The 24,832-nt window shown below is 68.2% G+C and overlaps 1 protein-coding gene across 3 annotated transcripts in view; it reads right to left on the bottom strand.

Moving 5' to 3' along the window:
* GRAMD4 (GRAM domain containing 4) overlaps positions 1-24,832 on the bottom strand; it is a 53,957-nt gene that overhangs the window by 5,976 nt on the left and 23,149 nt on the right. For all 3 annotated transcript variants that reach the window (XM_054719647.1, XM_054719649.1, XM_054719648.1), the window contains exons 2-14: positions 22,336-22,546; positions 20,103-20,223; positions 8,881-9,001; positions 7,499-7,572; positions 5,487-5,619; positions 5,100-5,125; positions 4,697-4,788; positions 4,193-4,284; positions 3,143-3,191; positions 1,991-2,062; positions 1,589-1,632; positions 1,412-1,521; positions 637-794 (exon numbers count right to left, since the gene is read on the bottom strand). In XM_054719647.1, coding sequence (XP_054575622.1) covers positions 637-794; positions 1,412-1,521; positions 1,589-1,632; positions 1,991-2,062; positions 3,143-3,191; positions 4,193-4,284; positions 4,697-4,788; positions 5,100-5,125; positions 5,487-5,619; positions 7,499-7,572; positions 8,881-9,001; positions 20,103-20,223; positions 22,336-22,546 — 1,303 coding nt within the window. The remainder of the gene's footprint in view (positions 1-636; positions 795-1,411; positions 1,522-1,588; positions 1,633-1,990; positions 2,063-3,142; positions 3,192-4,192; positions 4,285-4,696; positions 4,789-5,099; positions 5,126-5,486; positions 5,620-7,498; positions 7,573-8,880; positions 9,002-20,102; positions 20,224-22,335; positions 22,547-24,832) is intronic.

Genomic DNA, 24,832 nt, shown 5'->3' with positions numbered 1-24,832 from the left:
TGCCTCACGCCTGCCGGCGGCACACCCCACTGTGAGTTCAGGCTCCCCACAAGCCTTCCTGTCCCAGAACTGGGGAGCACGGGCCCCCCTCGACCCAGAGCTTCCCTCCCACCCACAGAAGCATCAACAGGTCACGGCACACCCTCTCCTCAGAGCCCACGCACAGACACGACTCTGCCAGGGTCACCTCCTCCAGGAAGGCCTCCGGGACCTGCCTGGAGTTCCGCTAGGCCCGGAACCTCCCCGTCGGAGACCCCGAGGCAGCACTAGGCTGGCCCGGGACAGTGTCGGTGCCCATGTGGCTCTCACTGTGAACGAAACCGGGACCAAGGAGGGCCCATCAGGTGCTGCGGGCCTGGCTGCCCGAGCCTCAGAGCTGGGGACAGCGGAACCTGCCACCCGCCCAGAGCGGCACTGCCGGGGCCCCTCCTCCCAAGGCCCCAGGCTCTGTAGCCATGACAACAGCCGGCCCTGGGCCTGGGGGCCGCCTGGCTCGGTAGGTCCCGCCTTCGACACAGCAGGGCCTGGAGCGGGAAGGACGCCTAAGCCGTTCCAGGGCCCGGGTAGCGAGGACGTCGGCCCCAGCGACCATGCGTGAACGCACGGCGGCGGGCTCCGGGCCCGGCGGGCGCTCACCCTGCGGGACACGGCGGCGGCGCTGGAGCGCTCCTTGAGCTGCGGGTCGGTGGGCAGGCTCTTCCAGATGATGTAGGGGGTGTCGTACTTGGCTCGCAGCCGCGGGCAGCGTTTGAAGACGAAATCGATGAGGAAAAACTTGATCCCGGCATAGAGGCCTGGGAGGAGAAGAGCCCTTCACCGGGACGCCACCGCCGCCCGCTCGGCCGGCCGGCCGCACCCGTGGGGCCTGGCACCGTGCTCCCGGGAGGGGGCGGGGGGAAGGCATGGTGATGGGGGGCAGGGGGAAGGCACGGGGATGGGGGGCGGGGGGAAGGCACGGTGATGGGGGGCGGGGGGAAGGCACGGTGATGGGGGGCGGGGGGAAGGCACGGGGATGGGGGGCGGGGGGAAGGCACGGTGATGGGGGGCGGGGAAGGGGAGGAAAGGCACGGTGGGCCCGGCTAAGGGAGCGGCCGCTCTTATGTTTCTGCGAACCCAGAGGAGGCTCAGGACAAACAATAAAACTGCCCCCCGTACCAGACGTCACTGTCCCCACCCCCGGGTGACGTGAAGGGAAACTGGGCGCCGTCCCCAGCCCGCCCTCTGATGGGGGCAGCCCTCATGGCGGGGGCTCCCCCAGGTGCGAGGGCTCAGGCGCTGCCCAGGTGCCAAGGGGCAGCAATGAAAGTGCACAGCCCCCGAGGCCCGGCTGCCTCCCCAAGGCCCGGCCATCACCACCCTGGCCACCCCGCCCCCCTCCCCCCACCCGGCCACCCCGCCCGCGCCTGCTCACCCACGGCGAGCCCCACCAGGCGGTAGGGGAAGAAGCAGGAGGCCAGGAAGGCGGCCCACAGCGCGACGTACAGCTTCTGCGTGATCTCGGGCTGCACCCACATGAACAGGCTGGAAGGGAGACGGGGTCAGCGGGCGCGGGGTGGCGCCCGGACGCGCGGGCGGGGCGGTGACTTACTTCTTGATCTTCTCCAGGATGTCGGCCATCTTCCCGAACAGGTTCTGCGTGAGGAAGCGACTGGTTGGGACCGACTCGGGGCCGTGGGTCCCACAGCAGCTTCCCGGGCAGCCCCCCGAGACCACAGCCGGGGCCACAGCCCGCGGTCCCACCCGCCATCCAGCCGGCCGACTGGTGGGTTAACGGGGTGTCGGACCCGGTCCTGTGGCCCTCCCAGAAGTCCCTGCCGGGAGGGGCTCCCACCACCAGGTGCGCCCGCCGTCCCAAATGGGTGACGCTCCCCACCGGGGGACGGGGGGCTGCCTCGGGGTGGGGAGGGACCCGTCAGGCCGACGGCAGGTCAGCTGAGCCGGACGAGCCAGGGGAGACCGGGCGCTGGCCCCGGGCCGGCAGGAGCGGTACCTGGGCCTTCTGGGCGACGTCCAGCACCAGCTGGAACTTCTCCGACACGGTCAGGTCCTCCTTCGGCGGCTCCTGGGTCACAGGGCGAGAACGGCCGCCGCGATTAACGCCCAGAGACCTCACTTACAAACCGCACGAGGCCTTCCGCCCGGGGCCAGGCCCTCTGCCACCCCCACTCAGCCCAGGGACGCCGTCCCGGGGGACCTGGCCTCAGGGGCCAGCTCGGGGCACCCCCCTCTTGGCGCCTGAGAGGGCAGGAGGGCAGGCAGTGGACACCCCTATAGCCAGCGGGGCTGAGGCTCCCACTAATGGCTCCATTCGAAGGCGCATCTGAAACCATGCAGTGCCCCCAACTCACTTTACAGGCAGGGAAACTGAGGCAGAGGAGGACCGGACTCACCCTGCTTGTCTAAGTTCTTTCAACAAAACCCTCCAGAGGGACCCTGGACCCGGGCCTGCCCCAGACATCCTCTCTGACCTAAGGGAACCCTGCAGGCACCATCACACTCAGCACCCCTACTGCGTGCTCCATGCACACAGTAGGTGCTCCAACATCTGCTGAGGCCCGTGGAAGCACTGAGGGCTCCCTCCTGCCCACACCAGCGGTTCTGTCCAGGGCAGAGGCCCCTCTAGAGCGAGCTCAACATGTCTTTGCTGCCTGGGCCACGCCGCAAACGCGCGGCTCTGGGGCCACTCGGTCCCCGTCACAGCGCAGGGCAGTGAGTGGCCTGGCTGCGCCAACAGGACTGAACTCACAAGGCAGGTGGGAGGTGAGATGCCCACGGAGCTTTTGCCTACGGAGCTGACCCTGCTCTACACATTGCTGGCCCGGCCCGCTGGCCCCTCCCTGCACAGGAGGCTGTGGGGGCTACAGCGGCCCCCCTTCACCGTCCCCCCCGCCATGGTCCATCCCAGGGGAAGGGTCAGTAGAACAGGCCGGGCAGGGCAACTCTTCCAGAGCAGCCGAGCCTGGGCCTGCAGGGCACCGACCGGGGCACCAGCCGTCACGCGGTCAGGGCGCAGCTGCCCAGGGACCGGGCGCCTCCGGCCTCTGCTGGGCAGGCGGGGCTCCGGGCGGGCACCCACACAGCTGCACCTGGCCTCGGGGGCCCTGCAGGGGACCCAGGGCGAGACCCTCACCCCGGGACTTACCACCACTTCCGACACCTCGGGCACGATGCTCCACTGTATCCTCCAGCCCCTGGCGGATGGGGAGAGCGCACACGGTCACAGGGCGTCACGCACCCCCCACCCCGCCCAGCCCTAGACAAGGGGCTGCGGGAGCCCCGCCTTTCACCTCCAGGACCACCAGCGCCACCTCCATCGCCCCACCCCGCCCTGTGCAGACCACGCAGGTGGCCTCCCGGCCCTCCCCTGGGGGCCCGCCTGGGGGACACATGTAAAAGCCCCCAGAGGTGATGGGACAAGAAACCTTTCAAAACAAGTGGGTGAGGCCCCGCCCGCATGACCTACGAACCAGGAGGTCAGGGTTCGATTCCGGGTCAGGGCACCTGCCCAGGTTGCGGGCTCGATCCCAGTGTGGGGCGTGCGGGAGGCAGCTGATCCACGATTCTCTCTCGTCATTGATATTTCTATCTCTCTCCCCCCTCTCCCTTCCTCTCTGAAATCAATAAAAACTTAAAAAAAAAAAAAAAAGGGAAACGCGGGTGAGGCCGCTGGGAGGCCTGCGGCCCCACCAGCTCTGACTGCTCCTCTACCAGAGACACGTCCATGCCGGCCTGTGCGGCGCCGGGAGTGTGGGGTGAGCATGCTGAGCCCGGGCCCAGTGCGGAGCGGGGCTCTCAGGCCCGGGGAAGTGGGGTTCACAGAGAGACCCGGTAGCTTGGGACTGGCTCCCCCACAACGCCCCCCAGAGAGCCGCCCACGGCCTCGCTCGGGGCTCAGAGAACAGGAAGGGGAAACACGCCGACCAGGCCCCGCTGGGGTCCGCCCGCCTCACACGCCCGCCTCACACGCGGCGGGCCGCCCGGGCACGGGGCCTTCGCAGCTTTGTCTGAGGTTTGGAGGAGCTTTTCTTGCCAAAACAGCCCATCGGAGGAGGGGCTAGCTGCTGGGGACTCTCGGAATCAGCCACGGCCGCCCCAGGACACGGGAGGCCCAGAGCCACAGATGACCCACACGCCCGTGCACGGGGCAGAGCCGGCGGCGTGTCAGGTGTGTGACACCAACCCGCTCACCCACCTGGCTATGAGGTAATTGAGGGACAGCCGCAGGATTGCCAGGAACAAGAACATGGGGATGGCCCAGCCGTGCCACACGGCGTTCATGTAGACCTGCGGGCAGGAGGGCGGGGACGGGGGGAGAGGTTGGTCAGGGGCCCGGCAGGCAGGCCTCATCCTCCCCTCCCCCTGCCGGCGGACGGCCCTGGGGCCCAGGGGGCTGCGGGCCTGCAGGAGGGGCAGCCCCTCGGCGCTGGGGGACCCCTCCGCTCCCCAGGACCGGTGCTCCCAGGCCCATCGGGAAGCAGAGCAAAGCTGGAGGCTCCGCGGGCCCCTCTGTGCAGAGCCCCGCAGGCGGCCATGGTGCACACCTTCCCGGTCCTCTCCCACCCCCCGGGCGGCATCACCGTGCCCACCTCACAGGTGGACAAACTGAGGCTGAGCCGTCCCGCACACCGGGGTCCCCGGGAAGACCCGGGGAGGGTTCCCCCATCCCCCCCACGCCCCGCCCGCGAGGAGCACTCACGGTGAAGGCGATGGCGGACGTGTAGACGGAGTGCCAGTCGGATAAGGCGGAAAGGTTCTTCACGAAGCTGGTGACCGGCTTGGCGCCGCGCTCTGGGGACGGAGCGGCGGACGGTCAGGCCGTGCTGGCCGGCCTCGCGGTGCTGCCCGGTGCCCGTGGGGAAGCACCCGCCGTCTGCCCGCCACCCGCACGCCTGTGCCCGGGCAGGAGGAGGGCTGGGGCTCGTTCTGGGAAAGCGCCCCCTTCCAGGGGCCTCCACGCCCGAGGGACAGAGGGGGGCCCGGGACACACTCCCAGCAGCTATGGGAGAGGCTGGGAGTGCACGCCTGAGGAACGCCTTCTAGAAATACGTCCAGGTCAGGGCGAGAGGGCAGAGCCCGCCCCCCCCATGGTGGGCACTCACTCAGTCGCCGCATGTTCTCGGTCAGCCTGCAAGGCAGGGAGGGCGAGGTGAGGGCCAGCGAGACTCCCTGCAGCTGCGCCCCCACCCCCACCCCCACCCCCACCCCCACGCCTGAGCTCCGTGCTGGCTGTGGGCCCCCCTTCCCCGCATGTGGGGGGCGTGTTCACCGAGCGGGGGCCTGGCCCCACGAGGAAGGCCCGGCAGCGGGCACCACCTCCCTGCGCCCCTGCCCCCGTGCCTGCCACAGGCACCAGTGAGGCCGAGGGAGGTCAGGGCGGTGCCACAGCCATCCTGAAATTATGGGCGCCCTCGGGTGGCACCGCGGCTGGGAACCCGCAGCTGTGGGCAACCCCCCCCCCCCCCGGCTGCCCCGCCTCCGAGGCCCACCTGCGGGCGCTGAGGGGCTCCTCCGTCTCCACCGCGCTCTCCTCGGGCTGGAACCGGAAGTCCTCCACGTACTCCCCGAACTTCCCGTAGAACCACTTCTGCAGGCGGGGGCACAGCCCCTGGCCCCACCGGTCTGCGGGCACAGGCGGGCATCCCGTGAGGCTCGGGGCCAGGGGCCTGCGGGGCGGGGGCTCGAGGAAGCCCCGGGGGAGATGCAGGTCCACGCCAGGCTGTGAAGGGCTCAGCCCCCCAAAACAGAGCCAGACCTGCTTCCGCCCCAAGGTGCAGGCCAGCCCACACGGGCCTCTTGCTCACGCCTGGCCCGGCTCGTGGAGGCCGCCCCCCGCCCAGGCGCGGTCCAGGCAGCTCGCAGCCCACGTGGGTCTGCATCCAGCCTGCCTCCTTCTTACTGGGCACGCGGGGCTGCCGGGGAGGTGGCTGGATGGGCTCCCTCCCCGGGACCCTGCGCCCCAGCCAGGGGGCGTGTGTCGGGGACCGGCCTGGGGCGGGGCAAGGACTGGGAAGCCAGCCCAGCACAGCCTCAGAAACAGGCCCGATGGCAGAACGAGAGCTCTGCACCGGCTGTTCCTTCCGGAGGCAGGTCTCGGGGCCGCCTGCAGGGGGCAGTGTCCGCTACCGTTAGAGGGAGGAGGGAGGGGGCGGTCACGTCCCGCGGCTCCAGGGACGAGGGTGGGAGGTTGCTGCAGAGGCCACCCCGGCACAGAGGGGGTGCGGGCCTGTGCTCCCGGGACCGGTGAGAGGCAGGGTCAGCCTTGTTGCCAAAGCAGCTGTGGACCCCTCACACCAGGGACAGGGTGTTTGAAACGCAGGGACGTTCACATGCGTGGGATGCTCTTCAGAGTTTTCCCAACGTTAACAACGCAGAAACGTTAACATGTAAAGCAGATGGGCTGGAGTCCTGGAGTCCCTGCCCCCAGATACAGGTCAGCCCCCCAACCCCCCCACACACACAGCACCTGTCCCCGCCCACCTCATGCTGCGGCTGCCCTTGGTGGGGTCCCTCCCTCCGGCTCCCACACAGAGGCCCCGCTCCAGTGGCCAAACTATCACCATGGACTCGGCTTGCGGCCGGGCCTGGACGGGAGGCCGGAGCCGGGGGGAAGGGGGCCGCGGATTGGGGTCTTGCACCTTACACTTCTCTGGCACGGCCCTCGCCCACAGGAGGGGTCCCTGGGGTCCCCTGTGCTCCTGGCCTGGAACCTGGGTCGCCGGCCGCGGAGCCCGAGAACACGGGGAACCAGGAGAGGACACCCCAGCAGACCGGGCGGGGGAGGGGCGGCACCCCGCTGCGGACTCAGCTCAGCTCGGCCAGGCGCCTGCCCTGAGAGGCCGCCTCTCCCCCGCCCCCGCCGGGCCTCAGTTTCCTCATCCATGCAGTGGGTGGTGCGTCACCCGAGCCTCCCCGTGACGCTCTGCGCTCCACCAGGACAGGCCGGGCTTCCCGAGAATGGCCAGCCTGTGGGAGCGGCTCTGGTCTTGGGTCCCGGGTCCGAGCTCCAGGGCCCAGGGCCCACCACGGAGGCCCTCCTGCAGCCAGAGGGGACCCGGTGTCCTCCCGCGCCACCCTCCGCAGGTTAGAAAGAGAAGCGCGCGGGCGACAGACGTGCGCTGTGGTGGGAAGAGAAGCGTGAGAGCGGGTCTGAGTCCCGACGCGGGGAGTGTGTCGGCCGCCCCCCCACGGCCGCCGCCCCCCTCCACCTCTGCTCGCGCATCCCCTACACGGGAGGACCAGCCGTGCTGGTGGCCACGAAGCCAGTGTGAGGACGACACTGCGGCTGGGGGGGGGAGGGGGAGGCTGAAGAGCACCCCCCTGCGCGGCCGTGAGAAGCGCGACCACATTCTGATGGGACGACTTGTCTTCGCCGCGACCACTCACGGGTTCCCAGTGAGACACGAACCCCGTTCCGATGAGGGGCCCGGCCACGAGCACGGGGGCCCCGGAACAGGATCGCCAGCCAGCGCCACCCCAGCCGGGAGCCCGCGGGACCCACCTGCTCCTGCTCCTGCTCCGTTAGCGACCGGGGCCTGGCTCCTCGGAGGCTGCTGAGCCGCCTGCTCCTCGGTCCTTGAAGAGCAAGAGGGTGAGGCCTCCATCAGTGCAGACCACGGTGGGCGCCCGAGCCTGGGCTGCGTTCCGCTCAGAGGGGACGCGCGGCACGGCCCAGCGCCCTCCGGGGCCCTCGCGGCCCAGCGCCCTCCCGGCCCGGCGCCCTCCGGGGCCCTCGCGGCCCAGCGCCCTCCGGGGCCCTCGCGGCCCGGCGCCCTCCGGGGCCCTCGCGGCCCGGCGCCCTCCGGGGCCCTCTAGGCCCGGCGCCCTCCGGGGCCCTCGCGGCCCAGCGCCCTCCGGGGCCCTCGCGGCCCAGCGCCCTCCGGGGCCCTCGCGGCCCAGCGGAGCTGCCCCAGCAGGTGCCTTTTCTTCGTTAACCCACCAGACCGGAGGCCCTGAACCTAACTGTCCCCTATACCTGGGCTCCTGAGCATTAAAGAGGAAAAATCAACATGATATAGAAACATGTTAGTTACATGCAAACAAGTGGTTAGAATGAGATGGAACTTGGAGACATTGTGGAAAATAGGCAAAGTACCGAAAATCAGGAGTCACCAGAGATTCAGAAATTACCGAAAAATCGGTACAGCCGTGTGGTAGCGTTAAGGCCCAAATACACACGTGCCTCGCAGACGCGCACGTCTTTTCTTTCCTGTCCGTTCTCCCACGTTTGCTTCCTTGTTCGCTGTGGAGCTCGGAACCGGCAGCTCTCACCGCGGGTTCCCTGGCCGCTGGTACAGACACCCGACACCGGATGACCCAGCACCACGCGAGGCCGCTCGCCCTGTGCCAGCCACCTGCCTGGCTTCCTGTCCCTGCAGCCCAGCCACACCCATCTCAGCGGCCCCCGGCCTCACACCCTCTCCCGGAGCAGCTGGACCCTGACTGTCCGCCTGCCTTTCGGCGACGGCCCTGACAGCGCGGGGCTCCGGCCCCCGGGCGGGGTCTGTCCCGGGGCTCTGGCCACGCCCTCCTCCATGCCGCAGCCCCAACCACGCCACCCGCTCTGTGCTGGCCTGGGCGACTGACCAGCAGGGACCCCAGGACGTGGGAAAGGCGTAGCTCCAGGCAAACCTCAGCGGGGCCTGGGGGTCCAGAGGAGCCCTGCAGCCCCTCACCCGGCCCCTGTATCCCCTCACCCGGCCCCTGTATCCCCTCACCCACCCCGCACCCCTCACCCGCCCCTGCACCCCTCACCCAGCCCCTGCACCCCCTCACCCGGCCCCTGAACCCCTCACCTGGCCTTGGGCACCGCTCACCCAGCCCCCACACCCCCTCACCTGCCCCTCTCACCCGTGCCCCCCGTACCCCCGCACCCCCTCTCACCTGGTTTTCAGCACTTCCTGCACCTTCTGCTCCAGCTCGATCCGCCGCTGCCGCTCGCGGTCCAGCTCCTGCCGCAGCATCTCGGAGTTGGTTTCCTCTCGCAGCTTCCGGAGCTCCTCCTCTGCGGGGAGGGAAGGGCCAGTGAGCTGCCCGCCGCCTGCTCCAGCTGCAGGGCCCAGGCGGCCGGTCTGCGGGCACGTGGAGCCCCCCGCCGCCTGACGGGGACACAGCGGTGACCTCACGTGGACAAAGGGACTCGGCAAACGCGATGACGTTAAGGATCTCGAGAAAGGAGAGTGTCCTGGATTCTCTGGGTCACGTAAATTCCTGAGAGGGAGGAGGGTCAGAGGTCAGAGGTCAGAGAGAGCCCGGAAGATGCCCCCTGCAGACTCTGAAGTCGGAAGGAGGGGGCAGGAGCCAAGGAATGCAGCTCCTCTGGAAGCTGGAAAAGTCAGGAATGAACTCTCCCACGAGCATCTGAGAGTCACGCAGCGACAGTGAGGGTGGGACCAACTACCACGGGGGGGGGGGGGTCACTGCACAGCAGGGGGTCCGATGAGGCCGAGGGTCAGCCAGGTCCTGTTCCTACCGCCATCAGCTGTGTGGCCTGTGGTGGCCACGGTCCAGGGGACGGTCACAGACCACAGACCACAGACCCCCCGGATGGAGCGCAGGGGACGGTCAGACCACAGACCCCCCGGATGGAGCGCAGGGGACGGTCACAGACCCCCCGGATGGAGCGCAGGGGACGGTCACAGACCACAGACGCCCCGGATGGAGCGCAGGTGACAGTCACAGACCACAGACCCCCCGGATGGAGCGCAGGGGACGGTCACAGACCCCCCGGATGGAGCGCAGGTGACAGTCACAGACCACAGACCCCCCGGATGGAGCGCAGGGGACGATCAGACCACAGACCCCCCGGATGGAGCGCAGGGGACGGTCACAGACCACAGACCCCCCGGATGGAGCGCAGGTGACGGTCAGACCACAGACCCCCCGGATGGAGCGCAGGGGACGGTCAGACCACAGACCCCCCGGATGGAGCGCAGGGGACGGTCAGACCACAGACCCCCCGGATGGAGCGCAGGGGACGGTCACAGACCCCCCGGATGGAGCACAGGGGACGGTCACAGTCACCTGGGTAGCCGGGTTGGCAGGCTGAGGCCTTGCAGATGGAAATCCCACAGGAAAAGCCACATCGGCTCTTGTCCCAAAGGCATTCCCGAGACCCAGAAACGTGACCAGTTCCACCCCATTTGGGTGACGAGGGCCCTCGGTGAGAGCCAGGACTTCTCCTCGAGGTCTGACCAGTGACCAGGGCTGCAGGCTGGCCTCCACCGCCTCTCACCATGGTCAGTGACACCCTCGCTGGCCTCCACCGCTCCTCACCACAGCCACTGACACCCTCGCTGGCCTCCACCGCCTCTCACCATGGTCAGTGACACCCTCGCTGGCCTGGGCAGGACGGCCAAATGCTCAGGGTGATGTAGTAGCTTCTCTTCCTGGCCTGGCCACCTACAGCCCCGGGCCCTGACCTACGGCCCCGGGCCCTGACCTACGGCCCCAGGCCCTGACCTACAGCCCAGGCCCTGACCTACGGCCCCGGGCCCTGACCTACAGCCCCGGGCCCTGACCTACGGCCCCGGGCCCTGACCTACGGCCCCAGGCCCTGACCTACGGCCCCAGGCCCTGACCTACGGCCCCGGGCCCTGACCTACGGCCCCGGGCCCTGACCTACGGCCCCGGGCCCTGACCTACGGCCCCGGGCCCTGACCTACGGCCCCGGGCCCTGACCTACGGCCCCGGGCCCTGACCTACGGCCCCGGGCCCTGACCTACGGCCCCGGGCCCTGACCTACGGCCCCGGGCCCTGACCTACGGCCCCGGGCCCTGACCTACGGCCCCAGGCCCTGACCTACGGCCCCGGCCAGTTTACAGAAGCTGCTGTGCCTGAAGGCAGGACCCTGTCTGAGGGCACAGAGCGGGGCCAGACCAGAGAGGAGAGGCCTGCGGTCAGGAGACCCCCCTGGGCGGGTGCCCGGGAGAAGGGAGGCGGCTGGACATCCCCACCCCCCACCCCCACCCCCACCTGGGAGTCCGTGACTGGCTGGGCTTCGTCACTGCCCAAGGAAAAATGTTTAGGTTTGCGGATTGCCGGATGTCGCTGGGTAAATATTTGGAGGCCGGTCCTCCTGTCCCGCCTGCTGGGCCCGGCTGCTCCAGGCACCTGACCTCAGCCCCCGCGCCCCGCACCCTGCCCCGAGGAGAAGGTCCCCCGAACAGGCGCCGGGGATGCCGCCCGTTCCCACGGGAAACCGTCCCATCTGAAGGCCACGCAGCCCCACGCCTCCTCCTCAGACACGGCCCTCGGCCCCACCAGCATCCCTGACGGGGAGCCACGTTTTCCTGAACACGGCTGCCCCCCAAGTCCCTCCCCAGGTCCCGATCAGAAAGGTCAATGCGCAGCCAAGTTCACCACGTGGCAGCGGCAGCCAGGCTGGCCGAGGGCAGGGTGTGAACACGCGACAGCGACCCCTGCCCGACCCGTGGGAGGCGCTGCGCCTGTCTCTGAGGGGCAGACCGCCCACACCGCGGGGCTGCAGACAGGGCCTCGGGCCCTCCACTCCTCAGCCCAGAGCTGCCCTGCCCCTGCCCCTGCCCTGGGTCTGCAGAGCCGAACAAACACGCTCCGCCTAGGTCCCGAGGCCCCCGCCTCAGGGGTCTCCCCAGCCAGGGAGGGAGCAGTGGGCACCCCAGGCTGGCGCCGCAGGGACAGCAGCCCCCAGACGCAGCCTGAGGGCCTGCTTGTCCCAGTTCCGGCAAAGCTGTGAGAAGATGTGCCTCCGCCAAGCGCCCCCTCCCCGGTGGCACAAGCAGCTAAGTCAGCACCCAGCGCCGCCCCCCGCAGCTCCTCTGAGGCCGCTCCTGCTCCTCGGAGCGCGCTCCCTGCGCCTGGAACGCTGGCTTCGACAAGGACGTGGACGTGGCGGCGCGCTCCCTCCCCGCGGTGACCACTGAGGTCGACCGCACAGACCACAGCGGCTCTCCGCACAGGACAGAGGCGCTACAAACGCCTGCCGTCGGCTTCCTCTCCTCCATGAGCGAGAAAAGAGACAGGAGCCAGTTTCCTGCCTCACGGCGCTGAGCTGGGGTTCAGAGGCAGCCTCGCCTCCCCGCCTCCCGTGGGGACCAGGGCCCTGGCCGCTGCTCTGCCTCCAGGCCCCGCGCAGGCCTTCCCGGCGCCACACGCCTCCTGCAGAGCGCGGGCCCCGTGGCCGCAGCATGGAACAGGGGCTCAGGGCTCCGCAGCAGCTGCTGACCTGGCAGACAACGGGGCCAGCCGGCGGGGAGGGGGGCGGGGAGCCTCGGGGAGGCCAGGAGAGCCACAATGCTGGCCCCGGAATGAGTCAGGACCCCAACACCTTCCAGGACCAGAGGGTGTCCCCGGAGAGAGAAGCTGGTACCGTAAGAGGTGAGTCCCTCACTGCGCTCCCCCTCGACGCGGCACCCACGGGAGCAGAGCGAGCCGCCAGCTTTGCGGCATCCAAGGGAAGCCAGGATGGCCCCCAGGGCACTGGCTGCGCCTGTCCACCCCCCACCCCCCACCTCCCAGGAGAGCAGTCGGGCAGCAGCACATGGTGGGGGGTGGGGACCCGGAGAACCACAGAGACGTCCGCCCGCCTTCCTACAGGTTCGTTTCCTCACCCGGAAGCCCCCTGCAGCCCCGTCCCAGCAGCCGCCCCCTGGCAGGAGCCTCAGGGGCCCTGACGAGGGGAGGGTGAGTCCTGCCTCAGCCCCACGCTTTGTGGAGGCGCCGGCCACGGCTCTCAAAGGACGGGGCACAGTGAGCCCCAGACGTGGAGCCCCCAAAGCAGGAACCCAGCTCCGGACATCGAGGGCGCTCCCCACGAGGGGCCCGCCCACCTGCTCCGGCCTCGGGTGGGGAGGAGGGCAGGTCAGCAAGCTGGCCGGGGCCTCCAGCCCCCCCAGCCCACAGCACCCGGACTCGGAGGGAGACGGACTCGGAGGGAGACGGGCCTCAGCTCACGCGATGGCGGCCGGCTGGCCCCCCGCCAGCCCCCGGGAGCCGGGAAGAAGGAACGGGCCCCCAGGCTTTCTAAACCCGGGGAAGGAGAGCCGCCAGCAGGAGCCGCCTGGCACACAACCGACAGGCCCAGCGCCGCCAAGAACAACGCCAAGCGATGGGCGTTCCTAAACCCCCTCCTGCCCCCTGCCCGCGCAGCGCCCTCCCCTGGTCACGCGGGTGAGGGCTCCGCAGGTGAGGGTTCCGCAGGTGAGGGTTCCGCAGGTGAGGGCTCCGCAGGAGGGGACGCCCAGGCGTGGCAGAGGATGGGGAAGGCATGCTGGCTTGGCAGCTCCTCTGCCCGCTGCCCGCGTGGGAGCTCAGGGGAGGACCGGGGAGTGGGGACCACACCCCCTTCCACAGCCCAGGGAGCTGGTGGGGTGTTCGGTGGGGTGGACCCAGAGCGGAGACGATGAGGGCGCAGAGCTCGGACGGAACGCTCCCCCTGCCCCGTCATCTTCCCAGGCCGGGCCTGGGCGGGGCCGGGCGTGTTCAGCCCCCTCACCGGCTTCCCCCTCAGCCCAATCCCGAGCCCAGGCCCCGGGGCAGCAGGGGGAGCCCAGGTCTCCCCTCGGACGGTGAGCTGGAGAAACGGAGGCCCCTGTCCTCCAGGGCCGGCCTGGCGAGGAGTCAGGGTGGAACATGCGCCATGAATTGTGAAGGACCGGCTGGCACCGCTCTAGAAAGACGCACCGCTAGTGGGCCCCGGGGTCCGGCGGCGACTTTCCTAGGGGCCCCTTCACGCTGCTCCCGGACGGGTTCCATGGGACAGGACGCGGGCTCACCCTGGCGTGTCTTCACCTCGGCTCTCCGACCGCTTACGAACCCCCCGTCTGCTGGTCATCCGCCGCCGTCCCCGTGCGGGGCAGAAGCCGCTTAGTGGTGAGCACCTCGCTGGGGCTGGGCTGTCCCACCCGTCCCGGCGCGGGGAGTTATCCTCTCAGCTCGACGTCACGGACTCAACAGGAGCAGAGGGGCGGCTGCGGGCGGGGCCGGAGGGTCGGACCCACCACACCTGACCCGTCCCGCAGGCCAGGCCGCCTCGCCCCTCCTGACGCCGAGCAGCCGCAGCTCCCAGAAGACGTCGCTGTGAGAAAGGTCCTCCTCGCTCTCCTCACAGACCGCCCCGAACCTCCCCTTCCTCAGGGCCCTCGGTGATCATGGGCGTCCAGGGGGCCCCTCGGGCCGCAGGAGGCCGCCGGCTGCCATTTGCCTCCCTGACCAGCTTCCCCGAGAAGCCCCTCCGCGGGGTCACAGCCAGCCGCCCCGACACGGGGGTCAGCGCAGGCAGGGGCGTCCAGGAGCCCCGGGGGCTGGGAGCAGAGGGCGCCCTCCCCCCAGCCTCGCTCTCCACCGGCTGCGTCCTTCGGGAGCCCACGGGCGGATCTCATCGGCCCAGAGATGGTGGAGGCCTGCCTCGAGGGCTGCAGACCCCGGGCCGTGGAACCTGGGGGGCCCTCCAGCCGGCCCGGGGTCAGCACAGGAAACAGCTTGGCAACACGGACCCACGTGGGCGAGGAAGCCTCAGACCTCGGGCAGCCAGGGAGTCACGGCCCTGCCGCCCCCCGAGCATCGCCTCCCAGGTCCAAACTCCACGCCAAGCCACTGACACCCAATCCTGGGGAGCCCTCCCGAGCCCGCACCCCGCAGGCGGCCGCCCGATAAGCGCGGGCTCCTGCCAGGACGGCAGGCGCGTGTTGGAGCTAAAAGGCAGGAAGCGTCGGCTGCAGAAACGCCCGGTGCTGGCCGTTCGGTTACGCGCTCCTGTAACGGACGGGGCCGCCTCCAGGCCGAGCGCGGTGAGCGGAGCGGCCCGCTCCATCCTTCCTCCCGGCCTTTCTCCGGGGAACAAGCTCTCTTCCGTGTTCAATAACCGAGGACGGCGCACGCCGGCTGCTCCCTCTCCCGGAGCAGAGCCTGGTCTGTCCGAGAAAGCGCTGGGGCGGCTGAACGGACGTTAACACTGACCGCCGGGGTCACCCCAGCCGCTCGCTGGGGGCCGTCGAGCCCGAGACGCCTGGGTCCCAACTCCGGACCAAGGCGCCTTCCTCACCCGCGTCAGCCGTCCCCTGCAGGCCAGGAGGCGCGGGGCGGCCCCGCCCACACACCACGCAGGGTTAGTGGCAACTAAAACGCCCCTGTGGGTCCCGGGGAACAGTGTGTCAGGGTTCACACACCGACAGTGGGTGCGGCGGGGGGAGGGGGGGAGGCAGCTCTCCTGAGCCATCCCAGCTCGGACGGGCTTCGGCGACTCACTCCTCGCTCACTGAGCGGCTGCGTACGGGTCCCAGGCACCATGCTGGGTGCTCCGGTGGAGGACCAGGCTCAGGCAGCCCGGCAAGAACAGACAACCGCGTGGCAGGCCTGGTAAGAACCAGCAGCTACGTTACAGGCCAGAGGCGGGTGGTCGCCGTGGACGGGGAACGGACAGGTCTCCATGGACCGGGCCGTGGCTCAAACCAGGCCACGTCCGCACAGCAGTGAGGGAAGGAGCGCGGACCGGGGGAGCGCGGGAGGGGAACACCCCCAGGCCCCGGCGGAGGGAGCTCGAGGGCCCGGCGAGGGAAGAAGGCGAGGACGGGCCACCGTTACCTGAGGGGGAGGAAGAACACACACACCCTGGCCTCAGCGATGCACAGACGGGAAACAGATGAGCCTGGGTGCCCGTGTCACACGGAATCCACCCGGAAGGACCAACCGTGAAAGACAACTGGTATCCCAGGAAAGAGAGGGAATGGGGCGCAGAGAGAAGCCCGACTGCACGGGACCCGAGACCTCAGACGGCGTCGGGATGCGTCTCCTGTTGACGAGGCCTCAACAATGCGACAGCACGGCACCCGCACCTGCTAAGGACACAGCCTCCCCCGCGGCGCTCGGACCCTGAACCTCATCATGAGGGGCCAGCAGACACCAACCCGAGGCACAGACACACTACAGAACAAGTGGCCTCAGTCCGACACACAGACAGCCCCGGCCGTGACTCCGTGGTTAGAGTGTGGCCCCACGGACCGAAGGGTCTCGGGTTCGACTCACGGTCCAGGGCACGTAAGTGAATTACAGGCTCAATCCCCAGCCCCAGTCTGGGTGCATTCCGGAGGCGACCACGTCTCTCACATCGATGCTTCTCTCTCCCTCCCTCCCTTCCATTCGCTCTAACAAATCCAACGGGAAACATCCGTTTCAGGCCACGGGAGAGAGGGGGCGGGGCCGAGTGTGCCGCGGGATCCGGGCTCTCTCTGGCCATAGGACACATGGGAACAAGGGAAGGTAGAGAGACCTCAGGTTAGAGAGCAGCACCCGCTAACCTTAGCTTCCTGATGCTGGTTACCGCGCCCGTGTTCAGACAAGAGGATGCGCTTGCGTTTAGGAAACACACGTGAGTTAGAACTCGAGACCTGTGTCTGCGCAGGGCCACCCGACGGTACAGGAAATAAAATACACGGACGGGAGGGAGGATGGAGAGAGGAGGCGAAGTCGGAAATCACTGTTTCGCAACCTCTCATGAAATGATGGCACGGAGCCATAATGACGGAGGTGGGGACCCCGAGGGAGGGCCCGCCCCCAAGCTCACCCCTCCCATCAGCCCAGAGGGACAGGAACATGAGAGGTCACGTGTGGAATCCATGGGACGCCCTGAGCAAAGTCCAAAGTGGAGACTGTCACAGAGGGCCTGCCCCCCTACAGAGGGCCGGGCCCCCCACAGAGGGCCTGGCCCCCCACAAAGGGCCGAAAGAGAACCAGCGGTGAGCACTGAGGGGACGCAGCTGCCGGCGCACGCAGGCTGCTGAGGGAGGATGTGGAGGCGGCGGGGAGACGTGAGCTTACGTGGGAAAGCTGACGATATAAGAAAAACCTGTGTTTTTTCCCGTGGTGATGTCAGACCCGCGGCTTTCGTTCTTAAAACAAAGCGAGCTGCCTAACGAAATATTTACAGATGACACGACAGGGTGGGCAGGGACTCCTGGGGCGGGGCCGTGGGGGCCAGGGGACAGAGGGGCCTGGCCTGGCTCACACTCCGGCGGAAGCTGGGGGTGGCGCGTGGGGGAGAACATGACTCGCTCTTGGTGTCTCTCTCTGAAATTTTCCATCATTAAGGAAGAATGCCCGGCCTGGCCGGCGTGGCTCGGTGGGCTGGAGCCGGAAGTTTGCAGGCTCGGTCCCCGGTCAGGGCACACACCCAGATGTGGGTTCGACCCCCGGGCGGGGCGTATACGGAGGCAATCCACTGACACCTCTCTGACACTGGCTGTCCCTCTCCTCCTGTCGCTGACATCAGGGAAGGCACCCTCAGGTGAGGAGGAAAAGCCAGCAGCCCGTCGCCGCCCAGGCTGTGCACGCGGAGCTCCCACTTCGGCCACGCGAGCGCCCGGGGCCGCGGGGACGGAGTCGACCGAACAGGACAGACCACAGGCCGGCTCTAGGGCTCCAGCGACGCCGCTCGGAGGCCAGGAGCCTCTTCTCCTGTCCACGCGGATCCGGGCGGCCCCAAACGGTGTCCCCGTGGGTCCGGTGGTCCTGCCACCTGGTGGGCACTCGCTCCCCACTGCCCTGCCTGGTGACCCCCCAGAGACCCCCTGCCCCTCCCTGGAGCCCCGAGTTAGAGGCTCTCGCAGACCCTGCCCCACTCGCTGACGGCATCTGGCTCAGCTGGCTCACGGACACGTGTGTCACGGCCAAATCTGGCCGCTTGACCCGCAACAGCCACGTTCACGAGGCTCGTCTGCTGATGCGGCAGCATCCCCGCCAAGCGCGGGCAGACTCCTCCGGCTCTGCGGCTCGGCCGCCAGAGCAGCCGCACACGGGCTCCCACCCGCGCTGGCCGAGCGGCCTGTCCTGCCGTGCGCACCGTCCCCCTGTGGACCCAGCACAAGCCACGGTCACAGGACCGGTCAGAGGACCTGGTCAGGCAGGCCCATCAGCGACCGCAGCCCCAGGCAGACCTGCTGCGCCCGCTCCCCCAGCAGCTTGCCAACAACCTCAGGCGCGAGGGAGACCGAGGCTGTGTGGGACACACCTGCACACAGGCACACATGTGGAATTAGCGGCACACACACGTGCACACAGAGTTAACAGCACACACAGGCACACATGCAGAGTTAATAGCACACACACATACTCCCATGCTCAGCTAACAGCGCACATGCACGTGCACACATGCAGAGTTTAAGTGCACACACACACGCAAAGTTAACAGCACATACACATGCACACATGCGGAGTTAACTGCACACACATGTACACATGCGGAGTTAACGGAGCACACACTCATGCATGCACACGGAGTTAACTGTGCACACACGTGCACACATGCGGAGTTAACACACATACACAGAGTATATAGCACACATGTGGTGTTAACTGCGCACACACGTGGAGTTAACAACACACGTACACACATGCAAAATTAACAGCACACACGTGAACACATGCGGAGTTAACAGCACATGCATGTGCGCATGCACAGTTAACACCACATATGCACACACATGGAGTTAATAGTGCACACATGCAGATTTAACGATGCATACACACGTGCACACAGAGAGCTAATTGCACACGTGCACACACACTAAGTTAACCACACACAGACACACACACACACACATACACCTGCAGAGGGGAGTGCTGACCAGGAAAGGGGTTTGGGGGGAAGACAGGACTGCAGACGTGCGGCGGGACAATGTGCAGAAATGCAGACACACGTCACCCGCTTCCCGGGAGAAGAAGGCCGCGCACCCCGCGGCTTCCCGCCTTCACCTGCGGGTGAGGCCCGTGTGGCTGGGAGCAGAGCGCCCACGGGTGCGGCTCAGACCACGCTCAGTGCACGAACCACCAGGGACACACAGGACAGAAGGGGGAGACAATCCCAGGGGACAGGCAGGCGGGAGGCCCAGCCGGGCATGACCTGCAGGAGGTGGCCGCCTGTGGCCCTTCCCCGGGGCCTGGGCAGCCCTGCGTGGCTTGGACATGACTAGTTCAGGGTGCGCAGGGTGGAGCTGCCTGTCCCCCCGCATTTCCCTGACAGGGTCGCTCACGCCCCGTCAGCCGTGTTGCGCAGGGGCCACGTGCGTGCCTGGTTGAGGGCATCACCTAGGGCCACTCTTTCCTTAGCCCTCCGTGCCTGGGTCTCCTCACCTATAAAGCTGGGGGGGCCGAAACCGGTTTGGCTCAGTGGATAGAGCATCGGCCTGCGGACTGAAAGGTCCCAGGTTCGATTCCGGTCAAGGGCATGTACGTTGGTTGCAGGCACATCCCCAGTGAGGGTTGTGCAGGAGGCGGCTGATCGATGTCTCTCTCTCATTGATGTTTCTAACTCTCTATCCCTCTCTCTTCCTCTCTCTAAAAAATCAATAAAATATATTTTTAAAGCTGGGGGGCCGGTCAGCGTGGCTCCATGATGGAGCGTCGACCTATGAACCAGGAGGTCACGGTTCGCTTCCCGGTCGGGGCACATGCCCGGATTGCAGGCTGGATCCCCAGTGTGGGGCGTGCCGGAGGCAGCCGATCCATGATTCTCTCTCATCATGGATGTTTCTCTCTCTCTCTCCCTCTCCCTTCCTCTCTGGAATCAATAAAAACATAAATAAAAATAAATAAGGAGTGACACAGGGGCAGCGAGCGGATCCAAGGCAGCACGTGGAACGAGACAGGGTCTGTGGGACCCGGGGGCCCTTCCGAACGCTCGGCGGTCACCAGCCAAAGCCCAAGGCAGGAGCCCGTGGGGGGCAGTGCCAGCAGCCCAGCCCCGACTCCAACGCGGCCAACACACACACACACACACACACACACACACACACACACACACACGTCCCTGCTATGCCTCGCGATTCGCTGCGGAAACCAAACAGAACATATGGCACACCAGGCCCACGTCCAGGGCCGGAGACCCAGGCGCGGGTTCGCTGGGATGATCCGATTTCCGGGGAGACACTCTCCTCTGCCCTGGGGAGCAGACGTCGCCGCCAGAGCTGGGCTTGGCAGGCAGCAGAGGGACACGCGGACTCGAGAGGTGAGAGGCGTGTGGGGCGTCCACGCGAGCCACACCTGTCCACAGGAGTCCAGGGAGCTGTCCTGCCCGGCTGGACGGAGGCTGGCGTCCCGGCCTCCCTCCCCGGCCTGCCTCCCGCAGTACTCACGCAGGAAGTGCTTCTCCAGCAAGGCGATTTCCAGGTGACCTTTGATCTCGTTCAGCCGATCAGACTCCGTCCGGTTAAAGTCCTGGACTCCCGCGGCCATGATGAGGGCCCCCGGACCGGCCTGGAGGGCAACACCGAGAGAGAGAGAGAGAGAGAGAGAGAGAGAGAGAGAGAGAGAGAGAGAGGGGGGGGGAGGGAGGGCGGGAGAGAGAGAGGGAGGGAGGAGGAGGAGGGAGAGAGAGAGAGAGAGGAGAGAGAGAGAGAGAACGCTCAGGGAGCCGTCTCGAAGCCTCCTGTGTCCACCCCGCGTCCCGGAGCCCCTGCCGGACCCTGCAGACAAGGCAGGCACGGGTTCGGCCTTAAGACCCACATCAGGTCGCCTCGGCCTCACCCCGGGCCGGCCGGGGTGGTGGAAGGCACAGTGGCTCCCCTGCCCCACCCCAGGGAGACGCGCATGCCCACCAGCAAACCCATCTGTCCCCCCGCCCACCCTCCCTTGGTGGCCACACAACCACGTGATTGTACGCAAATACCACTGAGCTGCACACTTAAAAATGGCTCAAGCGGCAGGTGTCATGTGATGTGTATTTCACCACAATAAAGACACACAACGAAGAGAAAGGAACCTAGACACACACAGATGGCCAACTCCCTCACAATAAGGCCTCACAAGCAGCCACTCGGGGCTCCCGCCCCCCGCCTCCGCCGGGCGGGCGACAGCAGAGCCAGAGGACAGCTGGGCGAGCGGAGGAGGGCGTGGGGCACACACACCGCGGGGGGCGGCCTGGTAACGGCCACCGGGATGGCACACACCAGCCGCCTGGGGGCACGCAGCTCGCGGGAGCGGCCGAGGCCCGAGGCGCCGAGTGTCCTGGGGGAGAGGCTGCTGCAGCGAGGGCACCCCCTCCCGTGGGATCCTGCGACCAGCCGCCCCCACCTGCAGCAAGGGCCCCGAGAAACACATGGAGGAAATGGATGGGGCCTGGCTCACAGGCCTGGGCGCCCACCCCCATCCCCGCCCCGTCCCGCAGCCGCGCTGGGCCCCGCACTCAGGACAGTGCCGTGGCCGCCATGGTGCCCAGACGGGAGCACTGGCACAGCCCCAGCCTGCTGACCCTCTGTGCTGTCACCTGCCATACGCACTCAGACATGCATGTGCACGCGTACACACACACACACACACGTGCACGCACACGCACATGCACATGGGAGGGCCGGGCTCCGGGTAGAGTCAGGGTCTCCATCAAGACAGCTCCTGGGCGCAGGCAGCTGCCACTGGCCGGGCGGGACAGATGGACAGAGCGTGCAGAACAGTCAGAATGTGGGCTCTAAGGGATCCCGCCTCACACGCACACACACATGAGCGCACACACACACGCACACACACATGCACACACATGTACACACACAGCCTGGAGCCACATGTGGGATTCCTGCTCCCGAGAGGCCCACCCTCGGCCCCGACAACTTCCGGAACCACAGCCCCAGCTCCAGGCTGATGCCGGCCCAACAGCACCCGCCGCGGCCGCTGCAGACAAGCCGTGTGCTGTGACGGGGTGCGCCAGGGGCACGGCGAGCCGCCTGGCCTGGCCCGGCCCGCTCCGCCTCTGCCGGGCCGGGAGCGCCTGGCGGGAGCGGCGGCTCTCAGGAGGCAGTGCCAGTCAATTATTCATCCCGCCAGGCACACGGGCCGCTCCCTGACGGAGCATCAGGAACACACGGAGCGGGAGGCGGGCACAGGCCGCGTCCGCACAGAACGCCTGGCTCAGGGGCTCGGGGAGGAAGCCCACGGGCCCCGAACGCGGTGTCCACGCCGGGAGGTCACCCAGGGCGGCGTGAGAGAGCCCCCCGCAGCAGGCCGGGGGGCGGAAGCTTCCAGAGTGCCCTGTCCGTGCCCCTCCCGCGTTACCTCTCCCAGGAGTCAGCCTGGGCCTCAGCACCACCTCCGCTGGGGAGTCTGCCAGCCACCCCCCCACTCGGAGGGACGACCAGCTGCTGCGCCAGCGCTTGGCAGAGGAAGGGTGCTGCCCGGCGCGGGACCAGGGACCCCCCGCCAGTGACACGCGGGGTGAGGGGCCGGGCCAGTGCCGGGCGGGCGGGGGGCGGGCGAGGACCAGGCAGGTCGCTCCTGCCCCAGTCCACCCTCAGCCTGGCCCTGAGGGCGGGCACCCCACCCCGCGCCCGGGTCTGCGGCGGGCGGAGGGGGACGTCGGCCCGGAGCCGGGGTACTCACAGGGTCCCGCAGCTCCTCGCTGTCCCGGGGCGAGGTCCGAGCCACTTTCAGGGGCACGTCGTCGCCGCATTCGGTGTCCGAGGCGTTGGGAGACTCCGCCAGGTCGGGGAAGTCGTCTCGCTTGTGACCTCTGAACCTGATCTTGTCCAGCCTCCTCAGCATGTTCAGCACTGGGCCCCGCTGCTTCACCCTGACATGGCGCTCGGGGTCCCTGCGGGAGCGGGGGGCGTGGCTGTGGGTCACTCGCCGCGGGCCGCCTGCCCGGAGGACGCGTCCTCCCGCACTCACGCCCCGCGCCCAGAGCCCAGGCTGCGACCCAGCCCTGCCCGCAGGGAGCGGCCAGGCCAGGCGTGGCTCCCACCATGCACCCACCCGCTGGGCGGCGGCGGCTCCCTGCCAGGCTGTGTACAAAAGTGGGTCCACCGAGCCCCGCAGGGCAGGACGGGGCAAGGGTCTCAGGGGAACTTCTACCCGAAAGACGGGCCAGCCCCGTGCACAAGGCGTGGGGTGGGGGGGGGGGAAGCTGAGGGTTGGGAGGACAGGGACGGCCTGACACTCCTCAACAGTTCTCTGAGCGTCAAGAGTGAGGCCAGCCCTGGCCGGTGTGGCTCAGTGGATAGAGCGTCGGCCTGCGGACTGAAGGGTCATGAGTTTGATTCCGGCCAAGGGCACAGGCCCGGGTTGCGGTCTCGATCCCCAGTGGGGGGCATGCAGGAGGCAGCCGCCCCATGATTCTCATCACTGATGTCTCTCTCTCTCTCTCTCCCTCTCCCTTCCTCTCTGACATCAATAAGTGTAAGTTTTAGGAAAATGAACGAGGCCAGAGCTGTGGCTCCGTGCACTGCCTGGGGCAGCCACAAACCCCAGAAACCGCCCAGACGCCAGGCACGGGGCGTCTCCGCGGCCAGGCTGCGAGACGGCCGAGCCTCCGCTCTGAGCTCTCCACTCGCCTGGCGGGCCGGCAGCCGCCTGCCTCCACGGGCCCGAGACTGCAGTGTCATTGGCTGCTGGCCACATGGACACACACGTTTAAACACACGTGCACACCCAGGGACAGACACACCATGGAGTGCCCAGTCCCCTCCTCTCTGCCCGAACTGCGCCCGGAACACCCAGGTGACCCCGAGTTCCAGGGGCCAGGGTGTGCGTGGGCCTCCCCTGCACGGCCAGCCGCCTCACTCAAGCCCGACCCCCGCGCCGGCACACAGCTCCCCGCTTGGCTACGGGCCAGCCCCCGACTTCCCCAGGAGCCCTGGGTGCTCGCAGCAGTGGGGGCCCCCGCACACCCCGAGGCTCAGAGCCTGCGCTGCGCCGACCCCGAGCCCAGCCCCACCCCCGCCCCTGCAGTGGGAAGAACACAGAGACACAGGCGCCCGGGAGCTCCCATGACGCACACGGGACGACGGTCTCCACGCGAGGCGGCAGGAAGCGGGGAGCAGGATGGGACCGAGAGCGGGCCTCCCGCCCCGATGGGGACGTCACGGAGAACAGGAAGGGGGCAGATGCGCTTCCTGTTTCCGACCGCTGATGCCAGGAGGCTCCTGAGGACCGTCGTCACGCCCGGGTGTCGTCCGCAGCCGACGTGCCTGCCCCGCCCCCCAGGGCCCCCCCCCCCCTTGGCACCATTGCTCGGGCCAGGCCCCCACTCAGAGGCACCGGCCTCGCTCTGCTCTGAGGGCAGGGGAGGGCCGCGGGGCTCCTGGGACAGCGCCTCTCGGAGCTCCGGGGACGGGCAGGGGCCGGATGTGGCCCGGGGCGAACACCTCGGGACGCAGGGAGAGCAGGGTGCCTGCGGGAGGGGTGGGGCGGGCGGGGGCAGCCCTCTGGAACGTGTGTGAAGAGCAGAGAACTCCCGAAGGGCTGAAAGGTTACGTAAACTTGAAAAAAAAACACACAAAAAACCACAAAAACCAAAAGAAAAGAGAACTCAGTGCTACCAAGTCCCCAGAGGGGGTAACGGTCTGCTTAAGAGACGGGAGACTCAGCACGAAGTGAAAGCGTCTAACGGTCACTGGACAAGAGCAAACGTCCGTGTGTTTAAAAAATGCGACGGAACCGGTTCCACCCGCAGCGCCACGGCCAGCGAGCGATTCGCACCTCGGTTCTAACACACGGACCGCGCCGGGCCAGTTACGGGGCCTCGGGGCCCGCCGGGCCAGCGCCCCGAGCAGGGGAGCGCAAGCCGCGAGCCAGAGCCGCGCTGTGGGAGGCGGCCCAGGAGCACGTCCCACGTGGAGAGGCCTGGCGTCCACCGCGAGCGGCAACGCAGAGCTGCCGGCGGGTCCCGCTCTCCGCAGGGCGGGGAGGGAGCCCTGGACCACGTGGGACTCGTCCCCGGGAGTGACCGAGGCCGTTGTAAAACCTCGCTGTCCCCAACCACTGCCAGCAAACGCTCTACAGAGACCAAAGGCGGCCCGGGGCCGGGGAGGAGCGGGCTCACAGGCGTTTGTAACGTGTCTCTCCAGCGTCCGCCAGGCCTTCGGCTGCTCTGTGAAGG

This window comes from Eptesicus fuscus, chromosome 7 (genome assembly GCF_027574615.1).
Source record: "Eptesicus fuscus isolate TK198812 chromosome 7, DD_ASM_mEF_20220401, whole genome shotgun sequence".
Lineage (NCBI taxonomy): Eukaryota > Metazoa > Chordata > Mammalia > Chiroptera > Vespertilionidae > Eptesicus > Eptesicus fuscus.
Note: the sequence above shows the minus strand (reverse complement) of the source record. Positions and strands in the feature narration are given on the sequence as shown.